The 19,470-nt window shown below is 36.6% G+C and overlaps 1 protein-coding gene across 1 annotated transcript; it reads right to left on the bottom strand.

The window, feature by feature from the left end:
* Positions 1-812: 812 nt before the first annotated feature.
* On the bottom strand, positions 813-19,163 carry slc1a4 (solute carrier family 1 member 4). The gene is made up of 8 exons (XM_059566300.1): positions 18,490-19,163; positions 16,878-16,920; positions 15,572-15,637; positions 5,082-5,248; positions 3,118-3,351; positions 2,679-2,873; positions 2,159-2,293; positions 813-1,932 (listed from the first exon to the last, which is right to left on the bottom strand). The coding sequence occupies exons 1-8, from the start codon at positions 19,002-19,004 to the stop codon at positions 1,671-1,673; spliced, it is 1,617 nt and encodes a 538-aa protein (XP_059422283.1). The 5' UTR covers positions 19,005-19,163; the 3' UTR covers positions 813-1,670.
* Positions 19,164-19,470: the final 307 nt, after the last annotated feature.

Raw genomic sequence — 19,470 nt, 5'->3', positions numbered from 1 at the left:
TTTTCATGGTCATTATTCAGCCATGAAACCGCTGAAATAACGACTTGTCACGCCTCGTCTGTTACATTTCTCAGCGCTGGTCATAAACGGCCAATAACAGTCGTTTGTGATTTTAGAAAAGAGGATTTAAAAATAACTTTATAGAAATTGCCGTGAGTGATTTCATTTAACGTATTCGCTATAAATCATTTGAATTATATTAAAGACTACACGTGTTGATTACAGATAACACGTTGTGTACAAAAGTCTCCAGTGAGGCCAAGTAAAAGCGACGTGTAAGCGCCTCCTGGAGGACAATCAGTTTGTATCCACACAGGAAACAGTTACATTATTAGTTACCAAAAATAATTATCCATCTCAAATAAAGGAGTATGTATTCAACGTAGATCTAAGATTAGATTCTCTTAACAATACAACTGCATAAAAGTCGTCAAACTGCATGTAAATCAGAGACTTTTAATTTAATGGTAAGCAGAGACTGACACGACGGTAACAAGATGAGTTAAAAGAGAGTGAAAAAGTACAAGGAGTAAATACATATAAAACACACTAATCACGTAATAATTACCAGTTTTTAGAGTTCGTATAAACCCCTTAACATCTGAATCTTTTCGTAGCAACAGATTACGAAAAATAATTCTCAAAGCGCGGTACAAAAGGCTAAACAATTAGAATAAATTAAACTCATTCATACTTATCAAATTCGTTTTAAAATAGTTTACTTCTTAACTAATGGCCAAACTTAAAAAGTTGGGCATTGTATGTACAAAAAAAATCAATCGACCACTAAGTGTCACTAGATATATTTTTAGATGTAAAGAATGGAGGTCTATAAGGAAATGAGCTCCAGTGTGTCTCTCATCATCATCAGGTTGAATATCACCTGTGACCCTGAGTTTTGTCTCAGTCAAAAGACAAAAGTTTTGTCTTGTCCCAATGTGCAAACTATCCATCATAAAGTCTATGTGATATTAGTCATTTTCAATATTATTTAGGGCAGATAGGATGGATAGTATGCACATTGGGACACAGGGTAAGCTTTATGTTCACTCATAATTTAAAGTTCACCAGATCTGACAGTACTAAAAAAAACATAAAGCACAAGCTCAGAATCTGCTAGAATTCCCAAGAGTATTTCACAAGCACACATGCACAGTTTTGATATAGTCCCCAATAAATCAACGGACAATACCCCAATGCAAAAGGATTTGCAATTAGGGACACAGATATTTACAGCAAATACTTTCTGTCTATCTTCAAAATAGTTAATGTTTCACACAGCCAGTTAAAATATAGTAAACAAACAGAGCAAGAGGTCAGTCTGTGAATGATTTTCATTACTATCCATCTCTTTACCAGATATCTGCTCACAGAGTGGAAATTTTCCCTTTTAGACTTTGCACATAATCTGGGTCATGTTCCCAAACACAAAAATGACAATATGAAATGATTTTGGCACAAGTGGATAAGATTATTAAAACAGAACCTGTCCAGTCAAGTACTAAATGTAAAAGAGCAAACTGACCATTAGTGTTCCAGTCACAGATCTGAATAAGCTTTATGCTTGATGTAAACTTCACACTGGTGGCAACATCATGTCTACAGTGGTTTTTAAAGGAGTGAGATAGAGAAAGAGTGAAGAAGAAAGAGAAGAGACCACAGTCAGCACTTTACAGCACAGACTCCACACCGTCCTTGTCAAGTTTTTCATGCGAGGAATTGTCTCCTTGGTTCAGGTGTGTGACGAGAGGGGAGGTCTCCTCTTCTGCTTTGACATTAGCCACCACCTCCACCTTCACCTCCTGCAGTTCCTGCTCCTCTTGATGCTGTTCCTGTTCTCTTCGTTTCTTCATCTCTTGCTCATTGATGTGGTGAAGAATGCCAGCACCGAGTGCGTCCCCCTCCACGTTCACAACAGTAGTGGTTCGATCTCTGATCACACATCAGACACAGTTTGTTAACACAACAGATAAGAGTTAAAAACTGTATGTAGGCCTATATATTGTATGCATGTTAATTTTATAGTTTTAATTCTGATAAGAAGCTTTAGAAGGCTCTTATGATGTTTTACACAAATATAGGCAGCAAAGATATCAGAATTAGAAAAAAGTTTTTTTTTTTTTTTTTTTTTGAGAATGTGTGGGAAACATTGTCTTACACAATCCAGTCCACAGCCAACATGAGTGACAGGTCATGGGTGGGCAGACCTATGGCCTCCAGAATGATAGCGATGGTGATGATCCCTCCAGCTGGAATACCTGCTGCCCCCACACTGGAGGCAGTGGCTGTCACCCTTTGAATAAGCAAATAAGTCATTTAGCAGATGCTTTTTCCTAAGTGATTAACGATTCACTCATTACAGAAACAAATTCCCTGGAGTTAAGTTCCATGTTTCTAACAGCCAGGATGATGATAGCTCATTTATCATCATTCAGACCTCCATCAGAGCCTCAACTCTATGCTGCTTGCTACACACTCAACAGCATAACCTTGCACACTGGGACAGGCTCCAGAGAGAGGGTGTGTGTTGCTTGTAAATTTAGATCAAGCTTAGCATCGCTGCCTTGTTTAGATATAGAGAATGTTGCATGGAAGCAATATAGATACAGGAATGTTTCAGGGTATCTATCAATACTCCTGCTGATTGAAGCAATGGCCTCATAGCGATGTACACTCACAGGATTGTGAAGATCTGGCCTGCGTTGAGCTCAACGTTGTTGAGCTGGGCAATAAACACAGCTGCTACACACTGGAAAATGGCTGCTCCGTCCATGTTGACAGTGGCTCCAATTGGTAAAATGAAGCGACTGATTCGTTTGTCGACACCGTTGTTCTCCTCCACACACTTCATCATGGTAGGCAGTGTCGCTGAGCTGCACAGGCACAGAAAACACACAGGGTATAAGTATGTAACGGGGAATTAGATGTAATATGGTCATAGCCATTCTATGGGTGGAAAAAACAAAAATTTCTTTTGCATATCAGCAATACTACTAAAGACTTAACATGACTATAGCGATTCCAGGAAAAAACAAAACAATGCTTTTTAGCCACATTCTGGGAGCCAAATGAACATCTTTATAGGACTATAGAAATATATGAAATATAACAAAATACCTGGAGCAGGTAGCAAAGGCAGTGGTGAAAGGAGTGATGAGGCCAGACAGGAAACTGAAGGGATTTGCACGAGTGAACCCAAAGTAGATAAGAGGTAAGACGATGCCACCATGGATGATGTGGCCCAAAATAGAAGCAAAAATGTACTTCCCCAAACTAGTGACCAGCAGAACCACATCTTCCATCTCCACAATCTTACTGCCAACCAAGAACATGATGCCAAAAGGCACATACCTGAAGGACAAAACAACAGAATATATCATACATGATGTGCATGGTACAACTTAAGTTTTATGATATGTAAAAGGTTTACATTTTTGAGTTTTTAGAACTAAATATGATTAGATAGATAGATAGCAGAGGTGGAAAGTAACGAATTACATTTACTCGCGTTACTGTAATTGAGTAGCTTTTTTGTGTACTAATACTTTTTAAAGTAATTTTCTTAAATCTGTAATTTTACTTTTACTTAAGTATATTTTGTTTAAAGTATTGTACTTCGCTACATTTTAAAACACATTAATTACTGAGTAAAAAAAAAAAAAAAATCGCTCCCTGGAAACTACGTCAGTAAATAATGGGCAGGAGGGCAAACTGGCGCTAAAATCACAAGAAAGACGCTGAAAACGAAACCCCGTCATATTCTGAAGTTGAACTCGAAAGAAATGAATTGAACCCCTGGCCATATGTATGCTCTATTATGCAGTGTAAGCTGTACTTGCCTAGGAAGACCAAACTAGCAGCTTATAAAATCTCGACAGGACATCAACCCTTCGCAAGAATGTAACGTTAGAGGTAAGCTAAATAATTACATCGTTGCATTGGTGGTTAAAATGAAGCTTTGACATTTTAGCAAGAGGTTTTGCACAAATTAGCCAAAAAGACAGTGGTGAGGAGTGTGCTATATATATCGTCTGCGATAATATCATGTTTTTTGTTTTAATGATGTGCGCGCGCATTTATAGTGCGTTCTTTCACTGTGTGATTCAGTCTCCTAAAATGCATTTAGAATGATCACAAAATTGAAGATATGGGGCAGATTTCATAAATTAAATCAAAATCACACAAAGAATGCCGTCTTTTCCTCCAAAAATAATCATGAATATATACATACATACATACATACATATAACAGTTCAGTAAACAAGTTAATTAAGAGACTTGCGCTTTAGACACCATATTACCTTTTTTAGCTCTATTTCTGCAACAGAAAATAAGTCCAAACACAGCCACCAAAGCACAGTTTTGCGTCTCTGAGCAACGTGACAGTGTTTCGTTCCTGAATGAATCAACCGTTTAAATGATTGGATTCAATCGCAATGACTCACTTATTAACAGTGACTTGCTGACACATACTGGCCATTTTAATTTCACATTTAAAGTATATTTTGATTTTTTTAAATAATTAATTTCTTATCATTACAAATGAGTATTCAACATTTTATGTCTTGTATATCAAAACATTATTCATGCATTTGTAACTGCAGGTTAAATGCATTCTTGTCCTGCACTAAACAGTGTAATACATCTAAATGCCACTTCCAATGAATCTTCTGCATTTCCTCTGCATTAAAAGATGAGTTTGTTGATACTGATTTGCCTGGTAACAGCCCAAATGTTTTATTATTCTAAATAACTGATTCCTTTAATTAAAAACAACTAGTTTGAGATTAATAGACCTGTCCCATTTTTGACTCCCTCCCACTGTTAGAATGTAACTAAGTAATTTTTACTCTGAGTAAATTTTAAATGAGCTACTTTTTACTTTTACTTGAGTTGATTTTTAGAATGGTACTTTTACTTGTACTTAAGTAAAATTTCATTAATGTAATGGTACTTTTACTTGAGTAGAATATTTTTGTACTCTTTCCACCTGATAGATAGATAGATAGATAGATAGATAGATAGATAGATAGATAGATAGATAGATAGATAGATAGATATGATCAAAGGTCTTTACTTACCACATGATCCAAGACACCAGTACCATGGTGGCTTCATTGAATGCATTGAAAAAGCGAATGAGCTCTTCTCCTTCTGCACCAAGCTTTCTCAAAGCAACTCCAAAAACCATAGCAAAGAGAACAAGGCCCAGAATATTCATTCCATCTGCATCTGTTCCATAGGGAACCTGAAAACCACCAGAACATGTCTTTGGCTTACATAAGTGAACAATAAAATATTATGATATTACCATTCCGTTTTCGTGGAAACACATAGTTGGTCAAAGGTAAACAATGCAACAGTAAATTAAATTAGAAGCTGACATTGTATTAAGCAGCAAATTGTGACAAAATGTGCTCTGATAAATGCATATTTTGCTAATTAACCTATAGTAACTATTGTTCCTACTCATTCCTTATCACTGAATTGGATATGATTGTGCATGGACGAGAGACTTTTAAAAGACAAAACATGATGAAGCCTGGCTCTCAGTCTGACTTTCCCTCAGTGGTGGTGGCAGTGGGGTGATGAAGATCTGACGGGCCTGAGCTACCGTTCAACTGAATCCTGCTCTTGTTCTGGGCTTTATCGCACATCCAGGCATGGCTCATCACTTGGCACACAGCACAGGCTGTTCTGTAAGCCCTACTTATGCAATTATGGACCTCAAGCGTTCTGAGGGATTGCCCACATATTTGCCCATGCACCAACATATATGAGACATTTCAGCTGTGCCAGGATGTAATGAAGACCCAATAATTTATACAAAGTTTAATGAAATACAGCAGTACATATTGTAGTTCAGATGCAAGAGGTCAACTTGTTTTTTCAAATTTTTGCATAATTACTACTGAATTTGAAAGGAAACGTTTACGGAATAGATTTAAACATTAAATTGCAAGTGGTAGGACATAAACTTTCATAATTTTCATGTTGATCTGCCTGCTTGTGGGAATGGAATTTAAAGGGTTAGTTCACCCAGATAGCAAAATTATGTAATTAATAACTTACCCTCATGTTGTTTCAAACCCGTAAGACCTCCGTTTATCTTTGGAACACAGTTTAAGATATTTTAGATTAAGTCCGAGAGCTCTCAGTCCCTCCACTGAAGCTGTGTGTACGTTATACTGTCCATGTCCAGAAAGGTAAGAAAAACATCATCAAAGTAGTCCATGTGACATCAGAGGGTCGGTTAGAATTTTTTGAAGCATCGAAAATATATTTTGGTCCAAAAATAGCATAAACGACAACTACTCTCCGTGTCTGTTGTGAGAGATAGTTCAAAACAAAGCAGTCTGGATATCCGGTTCGCGAACAAATCATTCAGTTCACCAAAGCGAACTGAATTGTTTTAAACGGTTCGCGTCTCCAATAAGCATTAATCCACAAATGACTTAAGCTGTTAACTTTTTTAATGTGGCTGACACTCCCTCTGAGTTCAAACAAACCAATATCCCAGAGTAATTCATGTACTCAAACAGTACACTGACTGAACTGCTGTGAAGAGAGAACTGAAGATGAACACCGAGCCGAGCCAGATAACGAACAACAGACTGACTCGTTCTCGAGTCAAGAACCGTTTCTGTCAGACGCGTCCGATTCGAGAACCGAGGAGCTGATGATACTGCGCATGTGTGATTCACTGTGAAGCAGACTGACACAGAGCGCCTGAACCGAACTGATTCTTTTGGTGATTGATTCTGAACTGATTCTATGCTAGTGTTATGAGCGCCGGTAAACCGAAGGCTTGAATCAAGGGCAATCATCGCAAATGACGGCATTACGTTGAGGGCAAAAGAACCGGTGAACCGTTTTTCTTCAACCGGTTTATTGAATCAAACTGTCCGAAAGAACTACTGGTGATCCAAAAACCGAAGCAAACGGTTCTTGACTCGTGAACGAGTCAGTCTATTGTTCGTTATCTGGCTCGGCTCGGTGTTCATCTTTAGTTCTCTCTTCACAGCAGTTCAGTCAGTGTACTGTTTGAGTACATGAATTACTCCAGGATATTGGTTTGTTTGAACTCAGAGGGAGTGTCAGCCACATTAAAAAAGTTAACAGCTTTAGTCATTTGTGGATTAATGCGTATTAGAGATGCGAACTGTTTAAAACGATTCAGTTCGATTTGGTGAACTGAATTATTCGTTCGCGAACCGGATATCCAGACTGCTTTGTTTTGAACTCTCTCTCACAACAGACACGGAAGAGAAGACAATGCTGAATAAAGTCGTCGGTTTTGCTATTTTTGGACCAAAATGTATTTTCAATGCTTCAAAAAATTCTAACCAACCCTCTGATGTCACATGGACTACTTTGATGATGTTTTTCTTACCTTTCTGGACATGGACAGTATAACGTACACACAGCTTCAATGGAGGGACTGAGAGCTCTCAGACTAAATCTAAAATATCTTAAACTGTGTTCCAAAGAGTTCTTACGGGTTAGGAACAACACGAGGGTAAGTTATTAATTACATAATTTTGCTATCTGGGTGAACTAACCCTTTAACTGACTGTAAATTGAGTTAACTGCTATTTGCATTTGTTCAATTTAATAATAATAATAATAATTTAATAATTGTTCATTTATGATACACCTTGTTAGTAGCTTGTCCCTGCGATTGTTGATCAAAAATGGAAAAGATACTAGTAATTTTCCAGGACATTATCCATTATCCACTGTAAAGGTGGGCGTACACAGTGCGAATTCGGATGGTCGGAAGATCGTATGTCCATGCACACGGCACGAGTGAGTTTATCTGAAAATCGCACGGATGAGATGATATACGACATGAGTACCGCGAGAGCGATAAGAGAGCACACATATCCAATGCATTCGAATCGCTCTCGCGGTACTTTGATGTCATACAGGTAATCATTAGGCTTGTTTGAGATGAGCAAAATCTGCGCAGAACCGATCACCGGTGATCAGCGCGAGAGGCATGCCGGTTAGAAATGTGTCCGAGTGCGGTCCGCCTTGCTCTGATGTCATGCTGACGTATATCAAAAATCTCTCGCGAGCGCAAGGCACACATGTCGGATTCTGCAGTCGGGCGCAGTTGCTCTCCACCGACTGCGCTGATAAAAAGCACGATGGGAAACGACTTGCTGACGACACAGATGAATGCTCATTGGTTTAAACAACTGTGACATATTGTTCTCTTTTAAAATGTTTGATTTTAAAACTCTAATATCATGTTTTATGTGTATATGTTATGTGAATATTCCCAAACTATCTGACAGTGAGATTTCTTTGGGTTATGCAATTTAATTTTTATAAAAAATAAATAAATAAATAAATAAAAACACATATGTCTGTATTTAAGAAAAAAAAAAAGATAAACACGTGTTTGGTATGTAATTAAATGGGTGTCTTGTTCATTTTATTTATTTTCATATAAAAGCAACAGAACTTGAATTACATCCAGTTTATTAGCAACCCTGTGCATGAGCGTGAATCCCGCGATCTCCATCTTTGATCTCACAGGTGTCAGTCAGATCCACTACGAGAAGAGAGATCTGTCCGGCTTGCCTGCACTTTTTTCACCCCTCCTCTCACTGCAGCCGCCTACTCTCACAGACATTTCAGGCGAGGCGAGGCGCATCTCAAACAAGCCCATTCTGTGCAGCGCTGTTTCAAGTCTATGGAAGGCCAAGAGGGTCAAATACACGTGAATTTTAACGCGTCAACAACACGTTAAATACGTGTATTTCACGCGTAAACAACACGTATTTAATGCGTTAAATACGTGTTGTTTACGCGTGAATAATCAGCGCATATTTAACGTGTATTTCACGTGTTAAATACGCATGAAATACACGTGAAGTACGCATTAAAAATCAGTTTGAACGGGTCAATGTCATTGGCTGCTGAGGACTTGGGTCAAACCACTTCTGTGAGCTTAGAGGGGTGTACCATTCATAGACAGGCAACCACCATTTAACATGCTATAGATAAGCTTATTCAGCCTAATTATTTTTTTCTTTTTTTGTATAGCCTATAGAAAAAATATATTTAAATTGCAGTTTTATGAAATATTTATTTTTTTTACCACTCATGCCTTTTTGTAAATAAACATATAAGAGGACATTCTAGCTTTAATAGTGGTTGAACTTAAAGGCTTAGTAATTAAGCAACAAATCTTTTTATGGATGGTAACTGTAAAATTATTACTGAAATATTATTAGTAATTAGTTAGTTACTGCAAAATAAATATTATTAAAATAACTAAATTACTAGTTACTGCTCAACTCTGACTTTCAGTGAAAAAAAAATAGTTTGAACATTCTCCTGCTTAGAAATAACTGATAAAAATGTAAGACAATTTTGAGTGCCCAAGAGAAATTTTTCATATTCATCTTATTTGACATTCAATATTTCATAAATAAGGTAAGTTAAGATGTATATGTTTAAAATTTTGTGTTGATAGTATAAAGTTTATAAAAGTTACAGTATTTTGTAATGAAACAGGACTTTTGTTTAGTTCTTGACTCGCCGAACTAAACTATTTAAAAACTGCGCTGGTGGAAACAACACGAGACCGTGATGCCACGACTGTAAAGAGCGGCTCGACGGTGTTTTGTGTCCTGCAGCAGCGCAGCTGAACAGTTCTGCGTTCAAATAATAGGCTTAAGAAGAAGATATTTTAATTATTTACTAATAAACTAGTGTTTTCTGAATCTGTGTCGCAAGGATGAAGTTGCAATCCCGACTCGTCATCTCCTCATTAGACGCGCCTTTAGAGATAAGTACATCTTTATGGGTTATGATTATAAAGAAAGAGTTTTTGTTTTTGATTTGTTTTATTTCGTTAAGTAGTTATTTAAAGCTTATATATATATATATATATATATATATATATATACACTGTATATATATATATATATATATATATATATATATATATGTGTGTGTTTTCACTGAGTTTTTGTACTCCTATTAAAGACAACACGGCAGAACGAGCAACTGTTTTGTTGATATTGTGTGTGCAGTTACAAATAATGTATAACTCTTACCTTTATGAGCAAAAATGATGGCATATCCATGGAAAAAAATGCAAGTGATCATGCTGCCGTCTCCCTGTCCTGAAGCATCTCAGCACAAACTATTGGATATAGCTTACATTTATCTGGGTCTAACGTTTAAACATTGTCATATGCTTCAACTGTTTTATATCTATAGATTTTATTTTAGGCAAGTCGTGATGATTTGAGAAGGCTAAATTGATCAAACATAGACTCAGTGTCTGCCGCTGGCAGCTTGGTCATTACTTAAAAAAATCTAAAAATTATATTTAACAAACAAAAAATGCTCCAAACGCTTTTCTAAATTAACTTAATAAAAAAAAAATGAAAAAAAAAAATATAATCACTTTGCTATTACATACAAAACTGAACTATTTTAATAGCTGATCCAATAAGTATAAGCTGTTTAGGGACTGTTCACCTGTTCAAATCAGACAGGTTTGTCTGATTTGTCCCATTTTTTCAGACACAGTGAAGATCTGAATCAGTGTAGAGGGCCAAGTCTGGAAGATTTTGTTGCTGGAGAGAGTGTGGCCAGCTGGATAAGCCAAGGCCAAAGATCAAGAAGGCCAAACTACAGGAGTTGGCCATCCGAGGGGCATGTGACTGCAGTGGAGGATAGTCCATAAGACATTGAGCCATGATATGTTCAGTTTGAAGCCCTTAAAACCCTTAATTTAGATTTTCTTTTTATTTCATATATCTTGAGATGTTTTAAGTTTAAATTTCACCTCAGTGAAACACTTTAAGCACCAAAACTTTTCAGTAAGTTACCTTTCTTGTAGAATTGTGCTTCAAATAAAGAACATTATGTTGACCAGATTGTTAGTTAATCATTTAGGCTACAAGTCAATATTGTTTATATGGACAGCGATTTAAAAAAAGTGGACTTGTAAAAAAAAAAGTTAGGCGCACTAGTGTAACAAGTGCAAAAAATTACCCAAGAACCCTGTTGTTTTATTCTACTTCATGATATTTTGTGTGATATTTTTATAAATATTAGAGTACATGGCAAAATTATTATTATTTTTTTTTCAGCAAATAACTTGGCACTATTTTGGAGTTGATCAACATGCTAAATGCATTGTAATGCTCAGACTCTAAGCTTTCAAATGATATCTATTTTTTCTTGATTTTAATTCAGCAGTTTGAAAAATATGATTAGTAATATTGATGCGATGGGGGGTTGGGGGGGCTCACGGTGGTATGGTGGTAGCAGTAGAATACTTCTGTTGTCCTGACCCTATTACAAGCTCTCATTTTAATCCTGAAAGTCTTAAATGCTTATGTCTTATAAACCTCACCTGTGTACCTAATTACTGATTGTCTGATGAGTGCATAATCGCTGAACAAAAAGTGCAGAATTGCTGAACAAAAAGAGGTTTCAATAAGTGCCACCTGCTGGTGATGTAAATGTAAGCACAATAAAAGCTGTATTTTAAAAGCTGATTACTAAGATGATTGTTTTCTAAAGACAGATATTGATTTCAATGGTTTGTATCTTAAACCTGAATTGATTGCTTACCACCATTGTAACTATTTCCCCCACACAAATGTTAATGCTTGATGCTAACTTAAGTCTTATACTATCACCTAGTGATGTGTCGTTCGTGAACGAATCATTCTTTTTGAACGAATCTTTTAGGTGAACGAATCGTTCTCGTTCACGTAATCCACTGACTCGTACTTCTCGTTCAGTGAAGTTCCTCCCTTCACAGCAGCGCGGCGCTATAAGCACCATAGACATGTATAGAAAGGCTAGATGGCTCAAGGCGGAGTCAGCTGTGTCGTCACTTGGCGGCCATCTTAGGTCAGGAGACTGCGCTGCTGCTCCCTGCTGCTGTGGACGGAAGGTGAGTGACATACGCCAACTAAAATGCTCGTAACTTGCTGAATTCTTGACGGATTTACAAACGGTTTGGTTTATTACAAACCTTATTAACGTGGCTATGATTTGTGCTGATGCCGATGTTTAAATTGTAGCTTCACGTTTTGAGAAACGCTTAACATTGCAGCGTAGCTGTGTGTTTCATGGCTGCCCTCTACTCTAAAGTGATACCACAGTCGACATTTTCAATTATTAACAGGTTTCCTGAGACCAACAACGTTTCTTGACAACCTAATCTTTTGTCTAAATGTCATTTTGTGGATGTGGTTGTATTTATTTGCTGGCTAGCAGTGAAGAGGTCGTAAGTGAGTCACCAAGCAATTGTAAATTGGTGGGAGAGGCAGGGTTAGTCTTTCGTTTCAACATAGCTTTGAGTTACACATGATTTCAAAGTGGTTTGGTTTCTTAAAAACATCTTTACATTTGGATTACTTTGTTGGTTTTTTGTTTACAGAACTTCTGATTACGCTTGTGGAAAATGAGAGGAGGAGAGGGAGGGAGCTGTATTGATTATATTGTATTGATGGAAAGAGTTTTGTGTCCAATTGTGTCTTAATGTTTTTTTTTTTTTTGTATATTTTGTATATTTTTTTTGTAAGTTTTTTCTAATTGTGTGCCTTTGGACCTAAGTAAAAAAACAAAAAACAAAGACCCATCTCTTTTCTCTTTATTTTACAGAATGGCAACTTGAGACAGATTTATATTATACATAAATTTACACATGTATTTAATAATGTAAATATTAGTAATAAACTAAATTGCACTATTTCATGTTTCATGTACCTTATAAATATTGACATCATTACTGTGTGTGTGTATGGGTATACCTAGTACTTTACCTGTCTAGTCTAGTTAATATACTATTTTCTTAATAAACGTGGCTATAATTTTTCACAAGTATACAGTTAAATAGCCGCATCCCTGAAGTTTATGACACACCAAGCCGTTTGAAAATCGGTTGAAAATTGAGCAAAATATAGTTATTTCAGCACTACATGCACAATAGACTTTAATGTTATAACTGGACGAGCGGTCCTGTCCTAAGATGGCCGCCGTGTGACGTCGTCGGGTCCCATTGGCTCTCAGCGCCGGTAAGCTATCCAGCCTTTCTATACATGTCTATGATAAGCAGCGCATGCGCAGCTCAGTGAACCGGGTAACCATTTTATCCTGTCAAAGAATTACTCAACCTCGAGCCAATAGCCTTCGAGTATGAGATGTGACAGAGTATGTGATTTGTTGAATGTAGTGAACGAATACGCCCTTAATGAACGAGTTTTATATGAGTCTGAACTAGATCTAGAGATCTTATCGTTCATGAACGAAATGACTGAACTGGTACCCATGTCGTTCGTGAATGAGTTGAATGAGCTGATACATGTCGTTCGTGAATGAAATGAACTGGCACATAGCTTATCTCGTTCGCGAACGAAATGAATGAGAGTAAACCGGGTTAGTCTGCCATTTAGCATGTCAATCTCGCAAAAATGCAAAGCGCAGTTAAGTACTGTACTGTGCACATACGCTTGTTTTGATATTTAGCAACTCCACGTTTAATCCCCGATTTATGAATGTGAATATATAATATACAAACTGTCTGACCAAACAATTAAAATGCTAATTAGGCAAGAAAACCTTGTGCTTTGTTCATCTGAAAAACTTAATTAGACTTTATATATTGAATGTGATTATACACACATTTTAATAAAGCCAGATCAATTTTTGTAACAAGTGAATACGTTCGTTGACTTAAGACATAACACATAATACACTCTTTTTTTGCCATCTGCTGGCTTATTTTGTGTAATACGAAGAAATGGTCACTGAACGAATCGGTGAACGATTCTGAACGAATCATTTTGGTAAACGAACTGAAAATGAACGAATCTCTAAAAAGAATCATAATTTCCACCACTACTATCACCAAAACATTTGAAACAGATACACTTTAACTTACCTTATTTATGTCCTGAGATATTGAATATCAAATAAGACGGATATAAATAATTTTTCTTGAGCACTAAATTTTTTCTTACATTTTTATCAGTTATTTCTCAGCAGGAGAATGTCCAAATATATATATATTTTTTTACTGAAAGTCAGATTTGAGCAGTAAGTAGTTACTAGTAATTTAGTTATTTTAATAATATTACTTTTGCAGTAACTAGTAGTGTAACTAATTACTAATTATATTTCAGTAATAATTTTACAGTTACCATCCATAAAACAGATTTGTTGCTTTACTTCTAACCCTTTAAGAGTGACCACTATTAAAGCTAGAATGTCCACTAATGTGTTTATTTACAAAAAGGCATGAGTGGTAAAAAAAAAAAAGTTTTTCATAAAACTGAAACTTAAATATATTATTTCTATAGGCTATACAAAAAAAGAAAAGAAAAAAGACAAAATAATTAGGCTGAATAAGCTGATCTATAGCATGTTAAATGGTGGTTGCCTGTCTATGAATGGTACACCGCTCTAAGCTCACAGAAGTGGTTTGACCCAAGTCCTTAGCAGCCAATGACATTGACCCGTTCAAACTGATTTTTAATGCGTACTTCACGTGTATTTCACGTGTATTTAACGCGTATTTGACACATGAAATACACGTTAAATACGTAAACAACACGTATTTAACGCGTCAAATACGTTTTGTTTACGCGTGAAATACACGTATTTAATGTGTTGACGCGTTGAAATTCACGTGTATTTGACCCTCTTGGCCTTCCATAAGAGCGAACGCGAACTCGTACGACAGCAAAAATCGCACCGTGTACGCCCGCCTTAACCTGAAAACACAATGCGTAATTTAAAATGCAGGTAAAAAAAACAATACTGAAAATCCTTTTATATTAACATTGTTGATTGTGACCTAATTTTACAGACTTATCTTAGAGTGTACAAACTTCTAATACACTGCTTAAAGCATAATTGTTAAGAATGTTTAGTAGGCCATAACTAGTTTACTAGCTATATAAAAAATTACTTAAATTCTAATCATTAAAAAATGTGTAAGTGTTCAATAATTCAATGTATTTTAAAATACAGTCATTTATATTTTAATATTATATTTTGCCTCAAATTTTTTTGCAAACAAATCTAAATTAATTTTTTTTACTGAGATTTGATGTTGTGACAATTTTGCGTCGTGATTATGCAATGACATCACAACATAATTTAGCAGCTTTTAGCAACAAATCAACCTTCCTGTAGCAACTTTCGCTGAAAATTAGTTGGCAACATTGCTCAGTGGGACAGGAGCAGCAAAACCGGCTGTGTCAACCCTGGCCCTGTGCAAACAAACAGAAAGCTCATTCAAGGCTGCAAAAGAGCCAACATACTGAGTGGTCGGACATAAAACCAGCCAAGAGGCCCCAATTGGACTTGAGTTTTAATTGTTTAAGAAGCACAAAATTACTGGGTTTAACTGACATTTCAACAAGTGGCATGATGTGTGTGTTGACAATTATGTATTTGACGGTGCATTCTTAACATAGGAAAAGGAAGGACCTAATTTTAAATAACACATAATTACATATATTTTATATTATTATAAAATAATAATCAAATATTATTAGAAAATGAAGAGATTATGTACCTTCTGGTAGTTGATGGTTCCATTTGTTCCATTTCCAACAAGAATTGTCTTGTAATCAGTGACATACTGTGACAAAAGTAAAAGACAGAGAAGGCGAACATCATGAGCTACATGCAGTGCTTATCACAATGCTATTCTGACCGATTTCAATCCATTCCAGTGTGCAGCTTCATGAACTGTGATGCATTTGATTATTTCTCTGCACTGAGCCTGTTTCTAGTGCCAAAATACTCACAAAAGCAGTATTTTAAGTTTAGCTGAAGAGGACTTTGAGACTGGCGTACAGAGAGACAATGACAGTGATCCCCCACAACCCTACTATTCAGAACCCCTGTTCCTCAAAAACTCCAATTATATGAGCAGGAGCACTCAGTTTAGTTTTTGTGAATCCTAACTATCTCAAAAGTAGAATATTTTATACATTTTATAAATATAAATATATATATGTAAATACAGGTAAATATTTTCAAAATATATGCTGTATGTGTGTGTAGTTATATATGCATAATAAATATACACAACACACCCACATATATTATGTAAACAAAAACTTTTATTTTGGATGTGATTAATCGCGATTAATCGTTTGACTACACTAGTAAAAAATTATCTTCTTTTTGGCGTAGTAAAAAAAACTACAACACAGATGGCATGTTTTTATAGAAAAACTTTTTACATATTAAAATTCGGCACAGTTTAATTTACAGTGTTTGTTAAATCTGATGTTTCAGTGATAGCAAAAGCAAAATCATTCCCAGGCATTTCTGTATCAATCCTGCTAATCTCTGTCTCTTCCCTTTTAAAGCCTTTCTGGCCTCCATCCAGGTAAATGTCGATGGAAATCCTACTGGAAAAAGAAACATCCCATCTGCACCTAATGACCCGGTTTCCCTTTCTAAATCTACTTTGGCCTTTGCAATAACATCTTTTCTTAAAAATTGACCTCAAATGAGGTTGTCCACATGCTTCGGTCTAGGCACAGAGATATTATCTCCCACCCTGGCCACCGAACCTCCTGACCTCTCTTTGAGCAGAGCATGCTCACTGTTGAGCAGTTGCCTGTGTGGTACAACCCACTGAACCAGTGAACCACTAACTGCCTGGTTGGTTAGTGGTGAGAGAGGATGGGAGGTATTTATTGAGCAGGGACAAAAATGGTTACCCCATTTTGTGACTCTCTCAATTAGAGATGAAGGAGCTGTTAACATGGAGGAAATCGTCTACAAATATTCATTCTGAACATATCTGCTGCTTGTGTGAGTGTGTATGTGTTTTTGTGACAGCTGGAGGAAAAAATGTAACTTACTGAGCGGAAAGCTGCAGCCACCAGGTTGGATGGAAACAGGTTTCTGAAAAGGAAAAACAAGCAAGAAAGATAAACCAGTGATGCAAACATGTGTAAAAACGAGCTCTTATCATCCCAGATGGACACCACTGATGTTTCTTTGCTAAATTCCCACCAGTTTGCAGCATGAGTGACCCACAAAGGAAGTTTTGCATATTTGTATCTGCAAATCCATATCCCAAATCATTCACTTGGGCTACAGAATGGATTATTTTAAACTAAACTGAGTTGAGTTCTTATTCGTCATATGACCTGCATTAAAAAGAGGATTAATCTAGTAACCCTGTGAACTATGAGGCAAAAAAAATGCATTTTCTTACAGTTACAGTTACAGTTGTTCTTCAAGTGTTTATTACATAATTGCACAGCAGATTTATATTGCAACAAAAAAAAACTTTGTAACAGGTCTCAGGTTTTGAAGATTTTCAGGTTTCAAGACATTGTCCCACATAGATTGAACAACTAAAAAGTTTATTTTTTTGTGATGTAATTTATGGTTGGTAAAAAAGAAGGATGTTTGCTGGAATTTACAAAAAAATATTTGTAATTTCCTAAAAAGTGTTTTTCTTTTGTGAAAAATAAAATGTTCAAATGTATGTTGCTGATGGAAAAACTAAATGTTTGTTTTGCAAATTTGTTTGTTACTAATCCATGATGGTCTATCAGCTCTAACCAGTTCTATCCAGGTCTTCGTCGATCACAGCCCCACCAGATGGTAGTCTGATTTGGAGCAGCTAAAGACTATTAAGACTATTTGAAGAGTTCAGATGCAAAAGCCTCAAAGTGCCATTTGAAATGTTCTCATGTATTAACCATTTTTCTCAGGCTCCTGTGTGTAGGTTCAGTAATTTCGCCTGAATGGCAATGAATAGGTTCTTTGAAATGACTGAACATATACATATGAGCCTTTTTTTATACTATAAAAAATTTCATGTAATACCAGCCACCATCTGAAAAGTAACAAATATATAGCCTTATTTCTGTCCTATAGCACAGCAACAATTGGGCCGTTATGAAATATCCTGGCTTCTAACTTGTTGTATGACATGATGTATGCTAGGATAACTAATAATTAATAATAATTAATGATTAAAATCCATCAGAACAGTTTTATAAAATGTCACACTATACACTGACATGTTTCAACAGACTGTTTTAAATCAATTTCACTAAATTTTTGTTGACAGTTATTAATTGCTTAGTAAGTTTTTAAGCTTATCAGTCATATTTGCTCCGCTTTTGCTGAACTCACACTGTGTGGGATACAACTTTCTCTTGCAAGAAATACGAGCATTTTCCCAGCTATTTTTTCCCTGTCTCTGCAATAATTAAATACAAATCAATTTGTAATTTAAATGACTAAAAAAGAAAAGAAAGATGTAAAGAATGAATTGTCACATGATCTGCTCTCACGTCCTCTGCATTTGTGAGTGTTGCACGCACACAGCTAATCATGCCAGAAACTTGCATGCGCGGATTAAGCGCTGCCATATAGCTAGTGGACTGCTGCATTACTCACATTGAATGATAGGCCATTGTTATTTTTGTTATAATTTCCATTACCAAATAATACCTTGCAAGGTCTAAAAACGAATCCGCTGTCTCTTTGTTGGCGCTCACGCCTTCCAGCCCTAAGTTGTTGGTGTTCAGCGCTCCCGCTCCCACGCCGGGTTTGATGATGAAGGCGAGAGCTACCCCGATGGATGAAGCGATCAGAGTGGTCACCAGAAAGTAAGAGACGGCGATCCCCCCGAGCTTCCCCAGCGAGCGCGTGTCCAGACTCGCAGCGCCAGAGATCAGACTGCAAACCACTAAAGGAAGGATGATCATCTTGAGCATCCTCAGCAGCATCTCTCCGGGGAAGGCGAAGTAAGTCATCTGCGCTCGAGTTAGGTTCATGTTCCGGACCATCATCCCGAACCCGACGCCCACCAGAACCCCGGACACCGTCAAGATCACTAGGAGGTTTCTTTTGAGGAAGACCATTAACCGGTCTTTAAAGCTGTTCTTTTCTGATTTTATCGAGACCGCTGGTAACCGGCTTTTGTGCCCGGCGTGTCCATTGATTTCGCTCTTCTTCTCCTCCATGTTTTTCTCTATACGCTCAGTCTTTCCACACGTTTAAAAGCAGTACTGGGCTTTTCTCATCAGCCGCGTGCGCGCTTGGAATAGAGCGGACTGGAGAGCGCTTGTAAAAACCAGCCGGCACTTACAGACACGTGCTGCATCTACCAATGACGAGGGGTCTTTTAAAGATGAGGATCCAGGACATGCGCACTCCTGGACCAAGATGAAATGATGCAACAAGGCAAAGGGTTGCTGCTATCCATGCATATTATTATTATTATTAAAGGGTAATTTTATATGTTTCTATTTTGTGTTAGTAAATATTTTTTTATCTATCTATCTATCTATCTATCTATCTATCTATCTATCTATCTATCTATCTATCTATCTATCTATCTATCTATCTATCTATCTATCTATCTATCTATCTACTTATCTGTAAGATAAGTAAATTAGCCAATTTTGTTTAAATGAAGGATTGCAAAAA

Source organism: Carassius carassius, chromosome 14 (assembly GCF_963082965.1).
Source record: "Carassius carassius chromosome 14, fCarCar2.1, whole genome shotgun sequence".
Lineage (NCBI taxonomy): Eukaryota > Metazoa > Chordata > Actinopteri > Cypriniformes > Cyprinidae > Carassius > Carassius carassius.
Note: the sequence above shows the minus strand (reverse complement) of the source record. Positions and strands in the feature narration are given on the sequence as shown.

Bases quoted from the DNA above. Each gene is read 5' to 3' on its own strand.
- slc1a4 (XM_059566300.1), bottom strand. From the start codon at position 19,004: ATGGAGGAGAAGAAGAGCGAAATCAATGGACACGCCGGGCACAAAAGC. The intron at 16,921-18,489 runs GTATTATTTGGT...TTTCCTTTTCAG, and splicing joins TCGTTTTTAGACCTTGCAAG to AAACCTGTTTCCATCCAACC. The intron at 2,874-3,117 runs GTATTTTGTTAT...GTGCCTGTGCAG, and splicing joins GCCTTTGCTACCTGCTCCAG to CTCAGCGACACTGCCTACCA.